The 18151-nt window shown below is 46.1% G+C and overlaps 1 protein-coding gene across 4 annotated transcripts in view; it reads right to left on the bottom strand.

The window, feature by feature from the left end:
• Positions 1–18151, bottom strand: part of fbxo18 (F-box DNA helicase 1) — a 47584-nt gene that overhangs the window by 15178 nt on the left and 14255 nt on the right. For 3 of the 4 annotated variants that reach the window (XM_078419516.1, XM_078419519.1, XM_078419515.1), the window contains exons 4-13: positions 17821–17951; positions 15173–15308; positions 12452–12642; positions 10653–10754; positions 8986–9083; positions 5666–5834; positions 4417–4636; positions 3618–3696; positions 2121–2207; positions 1146–1282 (exon numbers count right to left, since the gene is read on the bottom strand). In XM_078419516.1, the coding sequence (XP_078275642.1) occupies positions 1146–1282; positions 2121–2207; positions 3618–3696; positions 4417–4636; positions 5666–5834; positions 8986–9083; positions 10653–10754; positions 12452–12642; positions 15173–15308; positions 17821–17951 (1350 nt within the window). The remainder of the gene's footprint in view (positions 1–1145; positions 1283–2120; positions 2208–3617; positions 3697–4416; positions 4637–5665; positions 5835–8985; positions 9084–10652; positions 10755–12451; positions 12643–15172; positions 15309–17820; positions 17952–18151) is intronic. The other variant, XM_078419517.1, reaches the window with a different exon arrangement.

Here is an 18151-nt window from a genome sequence, read left to right as displayed (position 1 = left end):
ACCACCACTGCTGGCAGACTTGTTGAAAGAACCAAAAGCCAAGAGTGTAAATAGTACCAGCCACAACTCCTTCCTCTGTCAGCTCGTTCCATATACCCACCACCCTTTGTGTAAAAAAAGTTGTTAAAGAGGCTACAGGGACGTACATTGCAGTTATTAAGGATCATTATATAGTGTAAGAAAATAACTGCAGATGCTGGTACAAATCGAAGGCATTTATTTCACAAAATGCTGGAGTAACTCAGCAGGTCAGGCAGCATCTCAGGAGAGAAGGAATGGGTGACGTTTCGGGTCGAGACCCTTCTTCAGACTGATGTCAGGAGGGGGCGGGACAAAGGAAGGATATAGGTGGAGACAGGAAGATAGAGGGCGAACTGGGAAGGGGGAGGGGAAGAGAGGGACAGACAATGTTCATACCACTGGGCTGCAAGCTTTTTCCTTAGTACCTAATCAGATGTACAGCACTTTGGTCAACGTGGGTTGTTTTTAAATGTGCTATACAAATAAAATTGACTCGACTTGACTTGACTTGCCCAGGCGAAATAGGAGGTGCTGTTCCTCCAATTTCCGGTGGGCCTCACTATGGCACTGGAGGAGGCCCATGACAGAAAGATCAGACTGGGAGTGGGAGGGGGAGTTGAAGTGCTCAGCCACCGGGAGATCAGGTTGGTTAAGGCGGACTGAGCGAAGGTGTTGAGCGAAACGATCACACGATTGGAGGAACAGCACTCATATTTCGCCTGGGATCTATTATATTATTGTTGCAGAAGAGGATCTATTCTACCAACGTATGGTATGATTTGATGGATGACCTGCAGAATCAGCATTTCACTGTATCGCTCTACACCTGACAATAAGGAAACCATTGACACTGTAGTTGCAAACATGTCTTACTTAGGGCCAGGCTGGGCTATTTATTTGTGGGTTTGAAAAGAACATTGTGGACAGACATTAAAGAATAAGTAAGATAGGCAGCTTTCTCGTTGTACAAAAAGCTGGAGGGTCTCGACCCGAAACATCACCCATTCCTTCTCTCCAGAGATGCTGCCTGTCCCGCTGAGTTACTCTAGCTTTTTGTATCTATCTTCAGGTTAAACCAGCATCTGCAGTTCCTTCTTACACATGAAGAATAAGTAAGACCTTACCTGTGTTAGACTGAGAAGGGTGGGACGGTGTGCTTCAACCAGGGCTTCAGAAGCACCTTTGAAACTGCAGATCTGTTGATGGGGATCTCCCACAAGAAGCTTCCCACATTTCTGAGAGAGTACGATGTCTAGAATGACTGAAAAGAAGAGAACATTCAAGAGGAGATAAAGTGACGCGGGGAGATTCAGGAGGTTGAGAGGGATATGGGCCTAATGTTGGCAGGTGAGACTAGTGTAGGCGAGGCATATAGTTCTTACGTTTCTGGAGAGAAGGAATGGGTGATGTTTCGGGTCAGTCTGAAGAAGGGTCTCGACCCGAAATGTCACCCATTCCTTCTCTCCAGAGATGCTGCCTGACCCGCTGAGTTACTCTAGCATTTTGCGTCTACCTTCGATTTTAACCAGCATCTGTAGTTTTTTTCCCGAGACATAGTTCTTGCGTTTCTTTCCAGCTGCTATCAGGCAACTGAACTATCCTATCACCAACTAGAAAACAGCCGTGATTTAACATTAACCTAATTGGAGATCCCTGGACTATCTTTTATCAGACTTTACTGGATTTCAATCTTGCACTAAACATTACTCCCTTTATTGTGTATCTTTACACTGTGGGTGGTTTGATTGTAATCATGTTGAGTTATTAAAGCTGACTGGAAAGCACGCAACAAGAAAGCACTCTTTCCAATTTAGTGTCAACATTCCTAGGGCAGGGCCTCCAGAACTGTACACAGTACTTCAAATGTTTGCCTTCCCAATGTCTTGTGTAGCATAGCATGGCGCCCCAGCTCTCATAGTACTCTGACTGATGAAGACAAGCATGCCAAACGCCGTCTTCACCATCCTGCCCATCTGTGGTGCCACGTTCGTGGAATTATCTACCTGCACCATTTTACTGTTTAAATCTTACCTTGGCCGGTCCTACCAAAGTGAAACACACTCCGATGATGCATTAAGTGGAAGGTATGATCATCTTACCAGGACTACAATCTTCAGCTTCATCTAAAAGGATAACATCAAACTGTGATAGATCGGGTTTGCTAAGTTGCCAAAGCTTCAAATATCCTAAAACAAACAAAGCAGAAAATATTAACACTACAAAAACTACTCTGGGTTTAAGAAATCTGAAAGGACAGCAGAAAATGTTTAAAGTACTCGGTAGGACAGGACAAAACAACACATTTGGACAGGTACATGGATAGGAAAGATTTAGAGGGGGATGAGCCAGATGGCGGTAAATGGGACTACCAAAGATGGGGCATCGTGGTTGGCATGGACTTGTTAGGCCGAAGGGCCTGATTATATAAACATAGCACAAAAAGTAAGGAAATTTGTGTTTGGTAGATTATTTCTTTGTTGTAACAATGCTTCTTGGCAATAAATCTTATACCGTTGGAAAGCCTGTTTATTTCCCTTTTAAATGGTGCCACATTTGTAAGGAACATGCATTTGTGGGATGAGCAGCAGAGCTGAGTATATGGGTTGCGCCCATGAAAAATTTGCCAAATCTCTGCCAATGCCAAACAGCTTATTCTGCCATTGACTCTTGTTCGGTGTTGTTTGGTGGATTGGATGATTGAAGTCTGAAGAAACAAGACATATTGGCAATTTAACAATTTATTAATTTAATAAACAGGAGCCACAGTAGCGTGTGGAAGAACCATACACAGCCATAACAGCCTGGCACCTCCTCCTCATGCTGGTCACCAGCCTGGTCACACACTGTTGTGGGATGGCATCCCATTCTTGTCAGCACCTGGGGGTACCAGAAGCTCAAAACAAGAGTCAATAGCAACAGCAGAATAAGCTGTTTGGCATTGGCAGAGAAGATTTGGCAAATTTTTCATGGGCGCAACCCATATACTCAGCTCTGCTGCTCATCCCACAAATGCATGTTCCTTACAAATGTGGCACCATTTAAAAGGGAAATAAACAGGCTTTCCAACGGTATAAGATTTATTGCCAAGAACAAAGTCCAAAGACGTACAGGTATGTAGGTTAATTGGCTGGGTAAATGTAAAAATTGTCCCTAGTGGGTGTAGGATAGTGTTAATGTGCGGGGATCACTGGGCGGCACGGACTTGGAGGGCCGAAAAGGCCTGTTTCCGGCTGTATATATATGATATGATATGATATGATATGAAGCATTGTTACAACAAAGAAATAATCTACCAAACACAAATTTCCTTACTTTTTGTGCTATGTTTATACTGTGTGACTATGACTCTGAAAGCAACTTTAAACTAGAAGCCAGAAAAATATACAAAATCCCAGCCAAACTTCTCAAACAACTGCAAGATTCGTTAGATAGTCATGAATCTGAACTGTGAACTGTTTCTTTTCCCATTCTTCTACGCTAAACCGCAAAAATACTCTCAGTATTTCCAGGACAACATCCAATGTAAGGCAAAAAGAAACGGAACCTCCTTATATTTTGGGAGAATGTCTGTACCCAACGATCATAACCAACTTTACCATCGTGAGTCATGAAGTAACTGGTTTCATGAAGATCCACCATCTTTGTCCCAATCCTCTTCACATCTTCAACCAGTTCCTGAAACAACGCCATGATTAATCCCAGTTTGAAAAGGTGATGAAAAATGAAATGAATCTCCATACTAATACATCGAGAAGCATCGCGTGATGAGGGTGAAGTTTCACACAGGAACTGCAAATGGCAGATTTGTGGCAACACAACAGTCAGGCACAGAGAGCCACAGAGCGTGGAAACAGGCCCTTCAGCCCACTGTACTATCAAGCAACCAAGCTGAAAGAGTGGAGAGGCAGAACTAAGAATGGCAGGTAATAAATAAACACAGGCGGGTTTTTTTTTGATAGGCAGATACCTGCAATACTTTGTCCTGCCTCTCCTCTCTTCTAGCTTTCTTCCCCCCCACCCTCCTTCCCTCCCACAATCACTCTCCCGACCCGAAACATCACCTATCCATATTCTCTAGAGATGCTGTCTGATCTGACTTTTCATCCTTTTGTGTAAACCAGCATCTGCAGTTCCCTGTTTTTACATTTTTAACACAACCTTTGTTACTCCTGCATGTACCTATGAAGTTGAGGTGCAGGCAATGGATCTACCAACAAGAACAAGGTTCAGGATAGAAGATACCCGTCACAAAATGCTGGAGTAACTCAGCGGGACAGGCAGCATCTCTGGAGAGAAGGAATGGGTGACGTTCCGGGTCGAGACCCTTCTTCAGGATAGGCCTGGACACAGCTGGGATAGCTAGAAGATAATTCAGGCTGCAATTTGAAGACTCACTAATTTCTCGTGATGTTCCATGGGCCTGATACCTCCCCACGAGCTCCTGTAGCCTCCTGGTACATGAGCTACACTGATGGCCTCATCCTTAGAGGAGAGAAAGGCACTGAGGCTCCAACAGATCGAATTTGCCCGGGAAAGACTACCCTGTGCTTCAGGGGATCCAAGCACAGTGAACGGTTTCAGGCCACAAATCATTAGCTTCTTCTTCTGATGGTACCTGGAACAAAAGTTCAAATAACCTTTTGTCAAAACTTTAATGAAATCTCAAGACTTATCAGTTCTCTGCTGTTGCATCTGTTACAAATCATTTATAACTATGAGAATCCATTTTAAAAAAAAAACTTTATGAAAATAGCCATTGCATTTGCTATCACACCTGAAAGTATTGATATTTTAGAGGTAGCTTCAAAGCACAGTTATAGAGTTGTACAGCACAGAAGCAGGCCCTTCGGCCCAATTCGTCCAAGCCACCTTTGGGCGGCACAGTGGTGCAGCAGTAGAGTTGCTGCCTTACAGCGCCAGAGGCCCGGGTTCGATCCTGACTACGGGTGCTGTCTGTACGGAGTTTGTATGTTCTCCCTGTGACTGCGTGGGTTTTCTCCGGGTGCTCCGGTTTCCTCCCACACTGCAAAGAAGTACAGGTTTGTGGGCTAATTGGCTTCTGTAAATTGTCCCTGGTGTGCAGGATAGTGCTGGTGTAGGGTTTGATCGCTGATGACAAAAATGGTCTAGAAAACATTCCAGCTGCTTCCTCTCTCTTCCCCCCTCTGGCTGCACTCCTGGGTTTATACGGACAAGGATCAGATGAATTGATCTGACAACCATAAATCTGATCCAGCTGTAGCTTGTTTGTCAGAGCAGACCTTAAAGGGGATGCTTCATCATTCCTTTTTTTATTGTTTCGCCAGGTCAGGCCAGAACAGTAAGTAATGTGTAGGAAGGAACTGCAGATGCTGGTTTAAACCAAAGATAGATGCAAAATGCTGGAGCAACTCCACGGGACAGGCAGAATCTCTGGAGAGAAGGAATGGACGACAATTTGGGGTCGAGACCCTACTTCGACTTTCAGCGTGCAATGTGGTCATTTGTACCCAAGCCTGTGCACGCATGTGCAGGTACACGCCCAGTCATCAGCACACACACACGCACGCTCACTCACTCACACACACACACACGCACACTCACTCACACACACACGCATTAAAACAATAGGACTGAATACATGCCTATTCGTTTTCCGACTTACTTGTGGCCTATACACTGATAGGCTTTGGCACGCATCGTTGTAAACACCACATTGGGAGGGAAAAGGTGATCAACCTCCTCTGGAACAGGCTTGGTGGGACGTACACACAGGAAGCGGAGGTGGGGTCTGCGCCTTGCATACTCAATCAGTACGGAGGTTTTACCTGTGCCTTGGGTAGGAGAAGGATTAACAACATCAGTGATGTACGTTTCAATGTACCATGGTCAGATTGGGAGTGGAACGCTGAGCACGAGACAAATCAATTTAACAAACTGAACAAACCGCGCAAGATAGACCAAGGCTTTCCTCCATTTCTCATCCCTTGCATTCTACAGTCTGATGGCTTCTTGGGAGCTGCTTTCTTCAGAGATACTTTGTTCATCGGGTGATGATGTCCACGCCAATGGCAGCAATTATTATTCAGGCCTAACTTCCCCACAGGAGTCAATGAAAGATTGCTCACATTGGTGGAAGGGGCCACATCCAGTCCAGGCCTGATTAGGACATCACCTTTATTTCCATGAAGACATTTATAAGCCAAATGGAATTTTATAACAATCTGGTGACATTATGGTTACTATTGTCAATTTTTTTTTCATTATTCAAGATTTATTTGACTGCTTGAATTTATATTCACGATTCTACCTTGTGTCTCAGGCTCTACCCAATACTGCACTAGCCCTGCTAGAGATAGAGTCATACAGCATGGAAACAGGCCCTTCGGCCCAACTTTAGTGATTATTTTCCAATGTTCTATAGATTCCGGGTCAGTTCCTGTGGATTGGAGGGTAGCTAATGTTATCCCACTTTTCAAGAAAGGAGGGAGAGAGAAAACGGGAAATTATAGACCAGTTAGTCTGACATCAGTGGTGGGGAAGATGCTGGAGTCAATTATAAAAGACGAAATTGCGGAGCATTTGGATCGCAGTAACAGGATCGTTCCGAGTCAGCATGGATTTACGAAGGGGAAATCGTGCTTGACTAATCTACTGGAATTTTTTGAGGATGTAACTAGGAAAATTGACAGGGGAGAGCCGGTGGATGTGGTGTACCTCAACTTTCAGAAAGCCTTCGACAAGGTCCCACATAGGAGATTGGTGGGCAAAATTAGAGCACAAGGTATTGGAGGTAGGGTACTGACATGGATAGAAAGTTGGTTGACAGACAGAAAGCAAAGAGTGGGGATAAATGGGTGCCTTTCAGAATGGCAGGCAGTGACTAGTGGGGTACCGCAAGGCTCGGTGTTGGGACCGCAGCTATTTACAATATACATCAATGACTTGGATGAAGGGATTAAAAGTACCATTAGAAAATTTGCCGATGATACATAGCTAGGTGGCAGTGTGAACTGTGAGGAAGATTCTATGAGGTTGCAGGGTGACTTGGACAGGTTGTGTGAGTGGGCGGATGCATGGCAAATGCAGTTTAATGTGGATAAGTGTGAGGTTATCCACTTTGGTGGTAAGAATAGGAAGGCAGATTATTATTTGAATGGTGTCAAGTTAGGAAAAGGGGACGTACAACGTGATCTGGGTGTCTTAGTGCATCAGTCACTGAAAGGAAGCATGCAGGTACAGCAGGCAGTGAAGAAAGCCAATGGAATGTTGGCCTTCATAACAAGAGGAGTTGAGTATAGGAACAAAGAGGTCCTTCTGCAGTTGTACAGGGCCCTAGTGAGACCGCACCTGGAGTACTGTGTGCAGTTTTGGTCTCCAAATTTGAGGAAGGATATTCTTGCTATTGAGGGCGTGCAGCGTAGGTTTACTAGGTTAATTCCCGGAATGGCGGGACTGTCATATGTTGAAAGACTGGAGCGACTAGGTTTGTATACACTGGAATTTAGAAGGATGAGAGGGGATCTTATCGAAACGTATAAGATTATTAAGGGGTTGGACATGTTAGAGGCAGGAAACATGTTCCCAATGTTGGGGGAGTCCAGAACCAGGGGCACAGTTTAAGAATAAGGGGTAGGCCATTTAGAACATTGATGAGGAAAAACCTTTTTAGTCAGAGAGTTGTGAATCTGTGGAATTCTCTGCCTCAGAGGGCAGTGGAGGCCAATTCTCTGAATACATTCAAGAGAGAGCTAGATAGAGCTCTTAAGGATAGCGGAGTCGGGGGGTATGGGGAGAAAGCAGGAATGGGGTACTGATTGAGAATGATCAGCCATGATCACATTGAATGGCGGTGCTGGCTCGAAGGGCCGAATGGCCTACTCCTGCACCTATTGTCTATTACTTGTCCATGTCAACTGAGATGCCCCACTAAGCTAGTCCCCTTTGCCCACACTTGGCCCATATCCCTTTAAGCTTTCTTACCCAAGTACCTATCCAAATGTCTCTTAAATGTTGGTAAGGTAAATGCTCACGGCATGGATCAGTTGCTTTAAGACGTATATAGACCATGAATCCTCACTGCCCCGTATTTTGTTTTAAACTCATTCAGGAGCATTTACTGTGGAGGGGTTGGAGCTTAGAAATGGGGAGGCTTCATTACCATTACACAGTGTGTTAGTGAAACCACTCCTGGAGAACTTCGCGCAGTTTTGGTTCTCTGAAGCAAAATTGGATATCGTGGCATTGAAAACGGGACAAGAGGGGGAATTTACAGCAGCCAGTCCAATTACCAACTGCAAGGTCCTTCGAATATGGGGGGAAACGGAGCATCTGGGAAAAAAACCTGCATGATCACAGTTAGGACGTGTAAAATCTCCAAAGACAGTACTGGAGAGGAGGATTGAACCCAGGTCGCTGGAGCTGTGAGGCAGAGGCCCTACCTACTGTGCTTCCCACACTGCAATACAACGTTGCCTAAAGCATACGGCAACAACAGCGAATACCTAAGGATATGGGCAATCAGAAATTATATGTTGGGCGAGTCTCACATAGAGCCATAAGAGTCAGAGTCTTACAGCGTGGAAACAGGCCCCTCGGCCCAATTTGCCCACACTGGCCAACTTGTCCCATCTACACTAGTCCCACCTGCCTGCGTTTGGCCCATATCCCTCCAAACCTGTCCTATCCATGTACCCGTCCAAGTGTCTTTTTGACAGTCCACTGTCGACCCACTGCGCCTCGGTAAAATTGTGAATTGTCCCTAGTGCGTAGGGTAGTGTTACAGTACGGGGAGATCACTGGTCGGCACACACCGAGTGGCCTGTTTCTGCGCTGTAAGACTCCGACTCTTATGACTCTATGTGAGACTCACCAACATATAATTTCTGATTGCCCATATCCTTAGGTATTCATGTTGTTGCCGTATGCTTTAGGCAACGTTGTATTGCAGTGTGGGAGACACAGTCTCAAAATACCTCAAAATACCTGCATATCCCGTTATTTTTATCACGTGGTGTGGTGAAGTTTCAAGGCTCAGTATTCGCTGCAGCTCTGGATTCAGGCTTGCGTTGTTCCTCAAGTGTCTATTTTTTTAAAAAGAAAGCAGAGGTTCAGGCAACAGGGAGAACCCAGTTTAAATAACTTCCAAAAGCAACGAGTAAAATGCAAAGTATGAGAACAAGCATAACAATTCATACATATTATTATTAGTTTTAAAAATGCATAGGTGCTCAATGCATTCAACACCTCGAGCAATCTATGTAGGAAAAAAACTGCAGATGCTGGTTAGAATCGAAGGTCGACACACAATGCTGGAGTAACTCAGCGGGTTAGGCAGCATCTCAGGAGAGAAGGAATGGGTGACGTTTCGGGTCGAGACCCTTCTTCAGACTGAAAATGTGGGGTTTTTTAAAGTTTAGTTTGGAGATACAGCACGGAAGCAAGCCCTTCAGCCCTTCAGCCCATCAAATCCGCACCGACCAGCGACCCCTGGATGCTGATACTATCCTACACACTAGGAACAAGTTTCAATCTTTACTGAAGCCAATTAACCTACAAACCTGTATGTCTTTGGAGTGTGGGAAAAAACCCACGTGGTCACAGGGAGAACGTACAAACTCCGTACAAACAGCCCCCGTAGTCAGGGTGGAACTCTGGTCTCTGCCGCTGTAAGGCAGCAACTCTACCGCTGCACCACTGTGCTGCACTCTATGGAAGGAGGAACTGAATCAAAACTGCAAGCAATGAGGGAAGCCACGGCCTTTTATCCATAACTTTTGACTGGTGGAATGAAGTATGATTTATTAAAAACTGGGCGACAGCCAAGAATAGTTTGGTGACTACTGGAGAGACGGTTGACGGCACGGAAAGACAGCACCCGGGACCGGATGGGTTGGCACCCCAGTCTATGTCTTCCGAGTGAAAGAAACCCAGTAGGCTACGGAAAGGCCTTATGCCGTCAGGCAAGGATGAAATGCTCGGGGAAGGAGAAAGAGGTGGCAGCGCACAGGCCTTGAACCTGGTGAGACTCAGTAGGAGCCCGGCCAGGACTCACCCCACAGAGCCCCGGTCCCTCCACGCACCAGGGTCTCCCAACCCCTGCAGAGTAGTTATTAAGAGGGCTGACCCGTGCGTGGGCGGTTGCTGCCGGGATGCAAGTCGGGGGCTGATCACCCCCGGCTGGGTCGCCTGGGCGAGGGTGTCTGACGTTGTGAGACCCGAAACACCCCATGACCCCAGGTCACATCACTGAGGATGCGTCCCAGCGCATCCCCCTCCCAAGGGCGGCACGGTGGCGCAGCGGTAGAGTTGCTGCCTTACAGCGAATGCAGCGCCGGAGACTCAGGTTCGATCCTGACTACGGGTGCCGTCTGTACGGAGTTTGTACGTTCTCCCCGTGACCTGCGTGGGTTTTCTCCGAGATCTTCGGTTTCCTCCCACACTCCAAAGACATACAGGTATGTAGGTTAATTGGCTGGGCAAATGTAAAAATTGTCCCAAATGGGTGTAGTATAGTGTTAATGTGCGGGCATCGCTGGGCAGCGCGGACCCGGTGGGCCGAAGGGCCTGTTTCTGCGCTGTATCTCTAAATATATATTTTTTTTTAATCCAGAGGATGTATCTTTCACACAAAACGAGCATAAAATATTCACCTGTGGGAGTCCTGAGATGAACAAAGATCCTTCAACTGTTTTCTAGAGGCAGTGGCTGGATTCTCCCTCAGGTAGAGTGTGTAGAATAGATTATAATGAATCCTGAAACATATTTACATTAGTAACAGTTTATAAAATAAAATAAATGCTCATACTTTATTTCAGCACGAGACAAGCCGTGCATCCAAGGAGCTGGAGGGGCAAGGTTATAGAGAGGAGATCACATCTCAATTCTGATAAAGGGGTTTTGACTTGAAACATTAACCCTTCTACCTGTTATCAGGCAACTGAATCATCCTACCAATAACAACAGGGCAGTCCTGAGCTACTAGTATATACCTCATGGGAGATCCTTAGAAACATAGAAAATAGGTGCAGGAGTAGGCCATTCGGCCCTTCGAGCCTGCACCGCCATTCAATATGATCATGGCTGATCATCCAACTCAGTATCCCGTACCTGCCTTCTCTCCATACCCCCTGATCCCTTTAGCCACAAGGCCACATCTAACTCCCTCTTAAATATAGCCAATGAACTGGCCTCAACTACCTTCTGTGGCAGAGAATTCCACAGATTCACCACTCAGTGTGAAAAAAAACGTTCTCATCTCGGTCCTAAAAGACTTCCCCTTTATCCTTAAACTGTGTCCCCTTGTTCTGGACTTCCCCAACATCGGGAACAATTTTCCTGCATCTAGCCTGTCCAACCCCTTAAGAATTTTGTAAGTTTCTATAAGATCCCCCCTCAATCTTCTAAATACCAGCGAGTATAAGCCGAGTCTATCCAGTCTTTCTTCATATGAAAGTCCTGCCATCCCAGGAATCAATCTGGTGAACCTTCTCTGTACTCCCTCTATGGCAAGAATGTCTTTCCTCAGATTAGGAGATCCTTGTACTATTTTTGATCACACTTTACTGGACTTTATCTTGCACTAAACGATATTCCCATTATCATGTATTTGTACACTGTGGACGGCTCGATTGTAATCATGTATTGTTTTTCCGCTGACTGGTTAGCACGCACCAAAAGCTTTTCACTGTACCTCGGTACACGTGACAATAAACTGAACGCAAACTGTTTCCACGGACAGTGTTGAATTTGGTGGAAGGACCTGCAGCGTCAGGGAAAATGGTGGAAGGACCTGCAGCGTGGCGGCACGGTGGCGCAGCGGTAGAGTTGCTGCCTTACAGCGAATGCAGCGCCGGAGACTCAGGTTCGATCCTGACTACGGGCGCCGTCTGTACGGAGTTTGTACGTTCTCCCCGTGACCTGCGTGGGTTTTCTCCGAGATCTTCGGTTTCCTCCCACACTCCAAAGACGTACAGGTTTGTAGGTTAATTGGCTGGGCAAATGTAAAAATTGTCCCTAGTGGGTGTAGGGTAGTGTTAATGTGCGGGGATCGCTGGGCGGCGCGGAACCGGTGGGCCAAAGGGCCTGTTTCTGCGCTGTATCTCTAAATATAAATCTAAAAATCTAAAAATAAACAACAGACGGCAGGGCAACAGGATGGTAATTAGATCTGAAGAAGGGTCCCGACCCGAAACGTCACCCATCCTCTCCCGGGATGTTGCCTGACCCGCTGAGTCACTCCAGCACTTTGTGTCTATCCTCGGTGTAAACCAGCACCTGCAGTTCCTTTCTACACATGACGATTAGGTGCTTTTTACACGGACGCCACTGCAGACGTGACTGCAGCTTCACTGTGTCCACAGCCAACACACTGATGCTGCTGCAACCAGCCCGCCAGGAGCCCTGCACTGATGATCAGGAGCCGGAGCAGAGGGGGGGTGGGGGGTGGTACCTGTTGCTGATGCGGATGCCTTTCTCTCTCAGGGCAAACAGTAAAGTGGCCAGGCAGTACAAGACTTCGACTAGCTCCGTCGCTGGCAGAGTCGAACAGGGTGGCCCCAGACAGGATACAAGTCTCTGGATTTCTTGTACACTATTCGACAGGAGAACAATCACAGCCTGTATCGCCCAAGTGCTTGAAGTCTAAAATAGCATTAAAAACAAAAATCACAAGGTTATGCAATTCTCTCTGTATAGCTGGGTTGCAAAGATTCTATCTACAACTAGGGGCGGCACGGTAGAGTTGCTGCCTTACAGCGATTACAGCACCAGAGATCTGGATACGATCCCGACTACGGGTGCTGTCTGAACGGAGTTTGTACATTGTCCCCGTGACCGCGTGGGTTTTCTCCAAGATCTTCGGTTTCCTTCCACACTCCAAAGACGTACAGGTTTGTTTGTTAATTGGCTTGGTATAAATGTAAATTGGCCCTAGTGTGTGTTGGACAGTGTTAATGTGCGGGGATCGCTGGTTGCCACGGACTCAGTGGGCTGAAAGGCCTGATCCACGCTGTATCTCTGAACTAAGCTAAACAAGTGGATAGAGCGATTAAGAAGGTGTAAGGTAAGAAAATAACTGCAGATGCTGGTACAAATCGAAGGTATTTACTCACAAAATGCGGGAGTAACTCAGCAGGTCAGGCAGCATCTCAGGAGAGAAGGAATGGGCGACGTTTCGGGTCGAGACCCTTCAGACTGATGTCAGGGGGGCGGGACAAAGGAAGGATATAGGTGGAGACAGGAAGACAGTGGGAGATCTGGGAAGGGGGAGGGGAAGAGAGGGATAGAGGAACTATCTTTTTTTTTTTTTTTTTTTTGAAAAGCATATGTACAAATAGAAATAAAAGACACATTTGTTACAGAGTTCTTACATAGCTTCAATTTAAAAAATTTTAAAGAGAGAAAATAAAAAATACAGAAGAAAGGAAAAAACTATAAACTATTGGGAAGAGAGGATTAAAAAATATGTATAACTATAAAAATTAAAGGGAGTAGATCCGGGAGACAATAACCACAGTTGTACATCCAACCCTTAACTCAAGTTTCAACTTTTAATTTAAATTTTTTATTTTAGTCCTGTGCCAAACCCATTTACTTTTAGAGGAACTATCTAAAGTTGGAGAAGTCAATGTTCATACCGCTGGGCTGCTCATCTATTGCATCCGCTGCTCCAGATGTCAACTTATTTACATCGGCGAAACCAAACGCAGGCTCGGCGATCGCTTTGCTCAACACCTGCGCTCAGTCCGCATTAACCAATCTGATCTCCCGGTGGCTGAGCTCTTCAACTCTCCCTCCCACTCCCAGTCTGACCTTTCTGTCATGGGCCTCCTCCAGTGCCATAGTGAGTCCCACTGGAAATTGGAGGAACAGCACCTCATATTTCGCCTGGGCAGCTTGCAGCCCAGTGGTATGAACATTGACTTCTCCAACTTTAGATAGTTCCTCTGTCCCTCTCTTCCCTTCCCCCTTCCCAGTTCTCCCTCTATCTTCCTGTCTCCACCTATATCCTTCCTTCGTCCCACCTCCCTGACATCGATCTGAAGAAGGGTCTCGACCCAAAACATCACCCATTCCTTCTCTCCTGAGATGCTGCCTGACCTGCTGAGTTACTCCAGCATTTTGTGAATAAGAAGGTGTAAGGTATGCTTGCCTTCGTGGGTCGGGACACTAAGTATTAAAGTCGGAAGGCATGTTGCAGCTGTACAAAGCTTTGATTGGACCTCATCTTTAGCACCACCTGCAGTTCTAGTTGCCATATTGCAGGAAAGCAGTGGAGGCTTTGGAGAAGTGCAGAAGGGCTTCACCAGGATGTGGCCTGGACTAGAGCATTAGCCATAAGCTGAGGTTGGGCAAACTGGCATTGTTTTCCCTGGAGAGTCAGAGGCTGAGAGGGGACCTGATAGAAGTTTACAAAATGATGGCAGGCGTGAATAAGGGAGACAGACAGAACCTTTTTTTTCCCCCCGGGTGAAAATATTAGAAATTAGAGGGCATAGTTTTATGGCAAGTGGGGCAAACTTTGAAGGAGATGTGCGGGGCGCGATGTTTTTGTTTACACAGAGAGTGGTGGGCGTTGGGAAAGTACTGCCAAAGCAGAAATGATAGAATGTTCAAGAAGCATTTAGACAGGCACATGCACAGGCAGGAAATGGAGGGAACTGAAGGATACAGATCATTTGCAGGCTGGTAGGATTAGTTTATATTGGCATCATGTTCGGTACAGGCATCTTAAGCCAAGCTGTACTGTTCTATGTTCTGAAAACTCACATCGTCAAGTCAAAACAAGTTTATTTGTCACATACACATACAAGATGTGCAGTGAAATGAAAGTGGCAACGCCTGCGGATTATGCTAAAACTACAAAACAGGATAGAAAAGAAAAAAAATGTAACACAAAAAAAAATGAATACAGTAAATTAAATTAAATTAGTCCCTGGTGATATGAGAGTTAACAGTCCTGATGGCCTGTGGGAAGAAACTCATCCTCTCCGTTTTCACAGCGTGACAGCGAAGGCGTTTGCCTGACCGTAGCAGCTGGAACAGTCCGTTGCTGGGGTGGTAGGGGTCCCCCATAATGTTGCTGGCTCTGGATCTGCACCTCCAGACTTTTTGTCTGTTCAAGATAACGCAACACTGTCAGGAAGGAAGGAAAGGTCCCGGCTAAACTCACCCCGGCTGCACTGTTTACCTCAGGAAGTAACTGGCTGATGCATAACTTGGACTGATTAAAGAGGTAGTGGCCCTGAAGGCAATTCAAGACAGCCTCAGTGTTTACCGATCGCCTGAGCTGAAACGATGACACATATCTAATGAAAAAAAACAAAATCCACAAGTATTAGAAAGTTTGTAAAAACAGGAAGAGAGGTTACAAAACATTAAGCCATTGGTCGCTAAAAACACTCCCACTGGGAAGTCTAACTGGATTTTCTACACCCCACGGAATTAGCTATCGAGATAGATAATCTCACAGTGGTGGCACAGCGGTGTAGCTGGGAGGCTAGGTGAAGAGTAAACACCATCTACAAAATGCTCTGCAATTGCTCACCAAAGCCATTTGCCTGCAGTTCACAAACCCACAACCAGGGCGGCGCAGCGGTAGAGCTGCTGCCTCACAGCGCCAGAGACCCAGGTTCCATCCTGACTACGGGTGCTGTCTCTTTGGAGTGCGTACGTTCTCCCTGTGACCGCGTGGGATTTCTCCGAGTGCTCCCACACTCCAAAGACGTACAGGTTTGTAGGTTAATTGACTTCTGCAAATTGTCCCCTCGTGTGTAAGATAGAACCCGTGTAGGTCAGCCTGGTCTCTGTACACTGCAGATGGTTCGATTGTAATCATGTATTGTCTTTCCGCGGGCTGGTTAGCACGCAACAAAAGCTTTTCACTGCACCTCGGTACACGTGACGATAAACTAAACTAAACTTGGTGGGCCGAAGGACCCATTTCCATGCTGTATCTCTAAACAAAATCTCTAATGCTCAGCAATGCCAAGTGCATCAGGTATATATAAACACCACCACTCACAGGTTCCCCTCCACACTGAGCGCCATCCTCACTTGGAAATATACTGCCACTCTTTCTTCACTGCTAGGTGTTAACCCTGGAACCCTCGACCCAACAGCACTTCACTCGAATGATTGCAGAGGTTCACAGCCCGAGCTCCTCTCATGGGTAAAAAGACGGCCATATTAGCAACATCTGCATCCCACAAAGCAATGTTTAAAAAGCTTCATCATCTGCCCTGACCACTCAAGAAGCTCGACATCAATATATGATGCCAAATGCTGGAGTAACTCAGCGGGACAGGCAGCATCTCTGGAGGCGACGTTTTGGGTCAAGACCCTTCTTCTGACCCTTATCGACCCAAAACATCACCCATTCCTTCTGTCCAGAGATGCTGCCTGTCCCACTGAGTTACTCCAGCATTTTGTGTCTACCTTCGATTTAAATCAGCACCTGCAGTTCTTTCCTACACATCAATATATGAGAATGCTCTTGCATGTTTTTGCAACATTAAACGCTGCAACATAAAATAACATTGCTTCTAAGCATATTAAACTCCTTAATGATTCATGATTCTCCTTCAACGCAGGCTCGGCGATCGTTTCGCTCAACACCTTCGCTCAGTCAGCCTTAACCAACCTGATCTCCCGGTGGCTGAGCACTTCAACTCCCCCTCCCACTCCCAGTCTGACCTTTACTGACATGGGCCTCTTCCAGTGCCATAGTGAGGCCCACTGCCAATTGAAGGAACAGCACCTCACATTTCACTTGGGCAGCTTGCAGCCCAGCGGTATGAACATTGACTTCTCTAACTTTAGATATCTCCTCTGTCCCTCTCTTCCCCTCCCCCTTCCCAGTTCTCCCACTGTCTTCCTGTCTCCATCTATATCCTTTCTTTGTCCCGCCCCACCTGACATCAGTCTGAAGAAGGGTCTCGACCCGAAACGTCACCCATTCCTTCTCTCCTGAGATGCTGCCTGACCTGCTGAGTTACTCCAACATTTTGTGATACCTCCTTCATCTAAGGTCCTTTATGATTCATCGAGCATAATAGTCAGAGTCATACAACGTGAAAACAGGCCCTTCGGCCCAACTTGCCCACACCGACCAACATGTCCCATTTACACTAGTCCCACTGGCCTGCGTTTGGCCCATATATATCCCTCTAAAACTATCCTATACATGTACCTGTCTAAATGTTTCTTAAATGATTAAATTTAAATTAACTTCACTCTACCGGCACCTCTCCTTCAAACAGTCCATGACAAGGTTAGCTCTACGCTGTCAGTCCCAGCAAAGAGGCTTCTTCCCAAAATGTTTTATTATATTACAATTATATGTATGGTTCCTACACAGCACTACCTCTGGCTTTGTTCTATCAGAATTTATGACTTCTGTTTACATTGTAAAGATACAGTGCGGAAGCCCACCGAGTCCGCGCTGTCCTGTGATCACTCCGTACACCAGCACAATACCACATACTAGGGACGTTACAATTTTTTTTTTAACCGAAGCCAATTAACCTACACATACATCTTTGGAGTGTGGGAGGTAACCGGAACACCTGGAGAAAAACCACAAGGTCACAGGGAGAACGTACAAACTCCGTAACAGGATCAAACCTGGGTCTCGGGCGCTGTAAGGCAGCAACTCTACCGCTGCGCCACCGTGACGCTCTGTTGTTACCTCTTTAAGGTAGATAGGCGGTCCTGCCCTGATAAATACTTCCTCTCAATTCTATCCAATTAAGTTGTCCCAATAACATGATAAATTTAGCGAGGATATTGAATTTGGTCATTGTAACACCAAACACTCACCTTATAAGATTTAACATGCAGAGTTCGTTATCCTTTGTAATATTATTTGCTTTCAGAATGGTGTCCACTTCCATCACAGCTCTCCCCCCTCCCTTCCTGTATCGATAGTAACGCTTTTTCCACGGCGCAAACTGTGAAACCAAGTTAAGACAAACAGAACAATGATCGTAGAAATGGTTCCATGTTTACGGCAAGATCGGCAAGACTTCAACACTCTCACAACAAAACTCATCGACTCTCATAACCTGTCCTTCAGCCTTTACAGTTCACATCCCCAACACCAATGAGCAAGAATACGCAGATGCATGCAATCCGAAATAAAAACACACAA

This window comes from Rhinoraja longicauda, chromosome 23, assembly GCF_053455715.1.
Source record: "Rhinoraja longicauda isolate Sanriku21f chromosome 23, sRhiLon1.1, whole genome shotgun sequence".
NCBI lineage: Eukaryota > Metazoa > Chordata > Chondrichthyes > Rajiformes > Arhynchobatidae > Rhinoraja > Rhinoraja longicauda.
Note: the sequence above shows the minus strand (reverse complement) of the source record. Positions and strands in the feature narration are given on the sequence as shown.